The 7,312-nt window shown below is 34.6% G+C and overlaps 1 protein-coding gene across 1 annotated transcript; it reads right to left on the reverse strand.

Annotated features, from left to right (window-relative positions):
- Nucleotides 1-482: 482 nt before the first annotated feature.
- LOC103447903 (alpha carbonic anhydrase 7-like) lies at nt 483-2,622 on the reverse strand. The gene is made up of 6 exons (XM_008387117.4): nt 2,461-2,622; nt 1,839-2,056; nt 1,442-1,651; nt 1,057-1,224; nt 901-954; nt 483-780 (listed from the first exon to the last, which is right to left on the reverse strand). Exons 1-6 carry the CDS (start codon nt 2,549-2,551, stop codon nt 694-696), a joined length of 828 nt encoding a protein of 275 aa, XP_008385339.1. The 5' UTR covers nt 2,552-2,622; the 3' UTR covers nt 483-693.
- Nucleotides 2,623-7,312: the final 4,690 nt, after the last annotated feature.

Raw genomic sequence — 7,312 nt, forward strand, 5'->3', positions numbered from 1 at the left:
ATCAAAACATGGGTACATTCTTCAAAATGGGTACATTTAGCAAAAATAAAAATGGGTACAAATAAATAAAAAAATATGGGTACAATACAAATAAAACTTTAAAAAATATGGGCACAAAAAGAAATTAATATATGGGTACAAATTAAAACTGAAAGGAAAATTGGTACAAATTAAAAAAGATTGCAAATTAAAAATGGGTACAAACTAAAAATAAAAATATATGATAAAAAATTTAGCCATAAATATAAATATACTAATTGTAACATTTTTAATATTAAATGAATATATTTAGAAATAAAAAATATTTTATTATTGAAATAATTAATGATATTATTAATACAAAGGACCTTGATCAAAAATTGAAAAGTAATAAGGTTTTAATCAATAGAGTAGTAAAAATAAGGATGAAAACCTAATTACTCCTTAAATAATTATACTAGATGTATGAAAAAAATTAATACAACATGGTCCAAGCCCCCAACTAAAAAAAGGGAAAACCCTTTACTTAGAGAATAAATGGGAAAATGGTGTACAATATATAAACATACATACAGAGTAATCCTAGTGATTACAACTCCTTTATTTAGACTAGACCCTGCATATCTCCTCCTCCTCCTCCTCCTCCTCCAGGTTTCAAGACCTGCCGTAAGTGAAAGGTGGTGATACTTTAAAGCTATATAATTCTAGCTAGATTCAATTCTTTTCCTCTACTGTTTGTCTATAAAGTTGCACTATCCGCCTGTTTCTGGGTTGTACTGGTCTTGCATTAGTGTCTGAGTCCTGCAAGATTTTCAACACAAGTACATGTAATCAAAATAACATCGAATTTTCAATGTTTATGCATAATTTTTTTATTTTTTTTTACATGAAATTTTGAAATAGTTTCATGATTGAACTTACATCATGAACAGCTACTCGGAGTGCTTTCACTTGTTCTTCTGAGACAGTGCTCACCTGATGAGTTAAAACTTAAGTGAGATTTAGAACGAACAGAAACTTTGTAGACACCAGAACATATTATCAAATTTAAGGGTTTATAAAATAAGAGAAAAGAACCTCTCGAGCAATGGTCCAGATAACATTTTGTGTGCATGGAGGAGTTGTGAGTGAGCCAATATATCTGTAATACTTTGTGCTGCTTGTTTTCATTTGCCTTGGATCAACCATACCAACGACTTCTTCGTCTTCAGTGGTATCAGAGACGTCTGCTAAATAATCCATGATCTAAACACAAAAAGGAATAATAAGTACAGCAAGCATAAGAGAGAAGAATGAAAGTATATAATTTTGACCACATTTACCGACCATATCTCTCACATAGGAGGATCCATGTGGGACCCTAATCATGCAATATTTGAGTTATATTTATGCGAGCGATGGTGTTGGAAATGTAGTCAGTATAAAGTAGGGTCACTCCAAGTGAGGGTTTTAAATATTTTACCGATGACAAAAATGGATCAGGAGCTCCAATCCTATAAAGAATTCCAGTCACAGCAATATTTCCAGTTGCGCTCTCATGAACCAAATGCACCTCTAAATCAAACCTCTTGCCATTGATGGTGTGTTCTGAAGACGCGTGCCAGTGGCATTGTTTCAGTTTATATAAAGTTCCGTTTAATAGTATAAATCCTGGATCAGCTTCCCATTTCAACTGCATTAACAAATCATCGAACAAGCGATTAATATTCGTAAGAATACTTTTTCCTCATAGACTTAATGGAAAATTAAACCTCAACAACCGCAACTTTACGTGCACCTTTCTTGGTATTTTGAAGTGTAAGGTAATACTAATTGTGTTAGGAGAATTTTTCAAATTTGATCTCCAGTTTTTATCTTACCATCATATCATGCCCCCTATTCTTAAGAGTGGCATTGCAAGGCCTGTAGTTACTCTTAAGTATCCCCAAATGTGACACTAGTTCGACTCTGTCATCTAACAGATCAATCGGAGACTGCATCGATCCCTTGCTGCACATGCTCCAGTCTTGGCGTATCTCTCCCCATCGAACCGGTCCCTTCTCACTGTCTTCCTCATAGTTAAACTCCCTCTGATCTTCTGCATCATCAAGAATATTAACAAAAATGAGAAGTAATTTACAAAATCCCATAAAAAATTGTAGGAGGGGCCATATGACATTATTTAATAAGGATAAGAGTGCGTAACATTGATGAACATGGACTACCTTAAACAGAAAATTTACAAGGAAATCAAAAATTCAATTGGAGCCGTTGTCATTCTTAACCATGTATATTTAATATGCATGTTTCATATATATATAACTAGAAAAACTGTTTAAAAATGGCTGAAAGCAATATCCTATTTTAATTTAGAAAATGCAATTAACTACCCAAATTAAAGAAAGTTTAACGAAACTCTTTAAGAGAACAATAGTCTCTACTTCGATTCTAATAGTGGAAATATTGAGCATATATAATAAAGATATTACAAATAATTTATACCAACTTCTTCAGATGTTGCATGGCGAGAATTCAGCAATACCAAGGCAATAAGGAAACTGTAAAATAATATTGGGGTGGGAAACTTCTCCATTTTTAGCTTCGAGCTGCACTTGGAGCCTATGGGGAACAGGAACAGTTGCTTCCATATTTATACGCATCAGCCTGTAGTATGATGCGTAAAGACTTTCAAATAATGAAGCCTTTCGCAATCAAGACTTTCAAATAAAATTTCTTCTGTGGCTACAAAATTTCTCAGGTAGTTATCCAGTTTCAATGGAATCAACTAGAAGTCATTCATGGGATTTGCCAGTCCATAGAGACTTCCTTATTAAATTACATGAAAGTAGATTTTAGAAGAAGACCCCAAAAAATGGTGGCGTTTTTCGTCCTTCACTTCGAAAATTTTCTACAAAGTAGACTCCATGCGATACACGTCGGTGCTGACGATTCTTTGATACAATTATTAGTGTAGAGTTTATATATGTAGAGTGCTGGGTGGATCTATGTGTCATGCAAAAATGCTACTTTTATCATATATTTGTATTATCTTTCTAACAGAGATAAGATCTACATGGGTTGACGGATTATGAAGTTAGAGAGAAAGATGATACAAAATTAAGATAGTAAAAATAGATAATAAGTGTAACATTCCTATCATGAGTTTCAACACACTAACTTTCCTTGGAGGTTGGGTTAATTGACAAGTTTGTTTAATATTTGTTTGGTGGTTGGTGGTTGGTGGCTTGAAGGCAATTTTGGAGGTTCTATCAAATTTTTGTTGTATTTGTGAAGGTTCCCCCCAAAAGGGCCTAGAACATGTTGACTGAAAAAAAAGGCCTAGACTTGTGCAAAACTTGTAGTTGAGGGAAGGTAGGTGATTTTTCACACATTTAAAAAAAAAAAATCTTAAAATTTTCTTAATTTGTGAGCATCATATTGAATAAATCAAATTAAACAATTAAAAGATTAAACATAAATATGTGAAAGGCTTGTGTGTTTTTATTATTTTTCCTAAGAAAATATATAATAAAAAGAATTGAACGATAATCTAGAGAAGAGCCACAGCTGCAGAATCCACCAAACAGATGAGTAGTACAATACTATCCTCAGCCTTCACGGCTCTAACCTGATATTGGTTGCCATGGTAGTCGACTTTCCTTTCTTTTCCTTCCAAGGCTCCAACCCCGTTGACTGGCACCGCACTACTTGCCATGGTTTTCATGAGATTTTAAAATTCACCAAATCCCTCCCTTCTAGGCGCCATGAGTTCTCTTTGCAACTCCAATCTTCTCGAGAAATTTTTCATTGTGATCAGAATATGGATGGTACACCATATTTTTATATAAAAGATGAGAAATTTTATTTTTTAAGTTATTAACTTTTTAACACATATATCTCACTATTTATATTGTAACACATGGTATACCATCTTATGCACCGGTCATTCAAAAATCTCTCCATCTTCTCCACCTGCCAGCAAGCAGCGCCAAACATCATGAACCCATCCTGTTGTCAATATTCACACCACCACAAACCCAACAAATCTAGTAACATGAAACGACGGTTTTGTACACTGACCCACGAAGAAATAAGCCGAAAAGATTTTTTATACCGGTTAGTACACTACGTTTCATTATATAAATAGTGAGATATGTGTGCTAAAAAGTTAATAACTTAAAAAATAAAATTTCACATCACTTTTATTAAAACACGTGATATAGCATTTGTATTCCCGTCACAATGAAAAATTTCTCATGATAGTACAGTACTACCTAATAATTTCTCTAAGATTTGAATACCCAACTACCTCTTGCACCTTGCATCCTTCATTCCAATCCTTCCTCAAAAACACTTCCTCTTAACTTTATTTTTACTCTCAATTTGAAGAATGTTGTGATTTTCGCATGTGCTTGTGGCCTTCTTTACCAGACGACGACTCTTAGTTACTAATATGCAACTCTTATACGCAATTACCGGAGACTAAGGGTGTGTTTGTTACACCGGACTATCTCGAACTGGACTAGCTTCAGGGACTAAGCTGTACTGGCTTAGATTAGACTAAGTTGAACTAGCTTAGTGAAGCGTTTGGTATAGTGTCGGACTTAGAAGCAAGATTGCAATATTAAAATATTTTATATTAAATTACTATATATTAATTAATATTTTATTTTTACTTTATCTTTTTCCTTTTTTTTTCTATAATCATCTCTCCAATCCCAGTAACCTTCCGCCTCTCCATCCCCCTTTCACTTTTTCACCATTTTTGTCCCTCCCACCCACCGGCCCTTTCTCTCCCTCTCACCGTCTCTCTCTAACCCAAACAAGCGATGCAACCAAAGTGATGGCAGAGAGTCTCTCCATTTGCTTCACCAACGATGCAACTAAAATCCTCAATCTTCCTCGCCTCCTCTTCCCACAAACCCATCTCATCCCCCACCCCAAAAATTCACTTAAAATCCCCAACCTCTCTATCTCCATTGAGGTCGTGGTTGAACCCATATACGACTTGGTTCTTGAACTAAGCGTGATGAGGTGTTGGGAGTGGGCAGAGAACTATGGATTCCCTGATTTTCTTTCTTCTTGCTTTCTCTGCTAATTGCGCAAGAAGTGAATTTTTTTCCCCTTTTTTCCGTTCTTGGTTTTTGTAGAGATTTGAAGGTCAGTTTTCAATGGAATATCTTCTGTGACTTTTGACTTCTGTTTTAAAGAGATGAAGGTGAGTTTTCTAGCAGACACGGTGACGAAAAGGTGTGGGGGAGGGTTCGTACGACTCTGCTTGCAGAAGAGGGAGACGGGACTAGCAATCCCGTAGTTTTTGGGGGGGCCTCACTAAGACCTCTTAGTGAATCCTTTAGTGTAGGCGAGTCCGCATGATAACAAACACTGGACTGGACTAATAGTTAGCCCAATCTAGTCCAGTGACAGTTAGTGAGAGCAAACAAACGCCCCCTAATTCTTCCCCAAATCCGCCCATGTTAGTCCCTTTTTGTCTAGATGTGAAGGGTTCTATGGCACAGCAACTTCAATTCGTGGTAGGAATTATGATTTAGAGTTATGGTTCAATTCAGGGTTTCGGTGATTTTGGCCTAAGTGCACTCATGTACGGGTGATGCTATGAGTTTCTTTAGCTGATTATGCAGAGTTCGTCCAATTTAATTTAGCTCTTCTGAGTTGTTTTTGCAATTATGTTAAGATTTGTGTCTTTTGCGTTTTTTTTAATGAATGTCATTGTTGCTTAAAAAAAATGAAAAAAAATGAAAAAAACTTCTCAACCACATACTTATTTTTTCAATGCTGAAAGAGGTCCGAATTTTTATTTCTCGACTCCCATTAATAAAAAAACTACACTTTTATTGATTTATTAATGAAAAAAAATAAATTAAAGGATGTCTAACGAATGTAAAATCAGTGTTGTAGACCTATACGTTACTTTTGTTGTTGTTTGTGAAGTAAATTTTGTGTATATATATGATCTGATAACAATTGTGCCCATAAACGCTGCTCCTGTTAAAATATTCTTACATATTTGAATGTTCTGTAACAACTTTAATTAAGACTTTTAAACAAGTAGCAATGTCTCTTCTTTTTTTTAAATGGACAAGCCGGTTACTTCACCACGACAATCCACTATTCTGGAGGTCGAGAAAAGTCATAGAGACATTTTAATCTCTTCCTAGCCACCATCATGCGGTACTGCCATGAATCGAACTCATAACGTGTCATGTGAAATACGGATACGAAATTCATCTCCAACCATTGAGACATCCTGTCCCTAAATAAATAGTTGAATTATAGTCAGATTTTGTATTATATTCTATACATGCAGCTCCCGCGAAAGGTCAAAAAGAGAAGTCCAACTGCAATTCTCCCATGTTTTATGTTGCATTGAAAAATGTTTCCATAATGAAATGGTTGAGATAGGGTGGCTGTCCAAGGCATTTGGAAGGGAAAGAAATGTCAAATTTGGGGAAAAATAAAACTCATGACGCAAAGTATTATATGTTAATGGAAGTCTTGTTCCGCCACTACACGTATAATGTATATTGGAAGCTAAAGTCCAGAAAGGAAGATCGAAGATGATGAAGAGGAACTCAATGCCAGAAAAAATGAAACTTGAATCAAATTTTACTAAAGTATTTAACATATATACGGTAAGCTTTATTTAGGTTACTTTCCTCCTTAAAGATACATAGAATGCTAATGTAAAAATAAAAAATAAAAAATAAAAAAATAAAAAAAATCCGTGTAACTCTTTTTATTTCTACCTTGATAAAAAATTGAAGACTACATCTACGTTAATCTAAATTCATTACCTCACCACTTTAATTAAATTAGGCGTGATACTTTGTGTTGTGAGAAAATATATGCAAGTTTATGCATATTAAACCGTGTAACACACTTGAAATCATTTTGTATTCTTTTAGGACTGCAAAATTGAAAATAATACTCTTATGTTTTTCATATTTATTCTTAGAATTTACCTTTAGCTATGTCAAAAAGAAGTTGAAAGTTTGAATGCCCCAACTTTCCATGTATCAAAACTAAATTTGTTTCCCCACCTAAAACAAGGGCTCTAATTAATCAGACGATTTCAACACAATTAGTGGCTGGACAAACGTCATACCGTTTACGTCATTTTTTCTCAGAATCACTTTTTCACCTCCAATGCCTATGCAAGCATTTAAGGAAACAAGAATACTCTGCAATGAGTCCATTTGGTCTATATTTCAGTGTTTGTTAATTGAGACTTTACTGCAATCTCAAACTAGGATACCCTAGTGTTGTGATTTATAACATAAAATTAGAGTGCTGAATACAAATCTGGAAGTGGCAATCGATTGAACAATGACAG

This window comes from Malus domestica, chromosome 11, assembly GCF_042453785.1.
Source record: "Malus domestica chromosome 11, GDT2T_hap1".
Taxonomy (NCBI): Eukaryota; Viridiplantae; Streptophyta; class Magnoliopsida; order Rosales; family Rosaceae; genus Malus; species Malus domestica.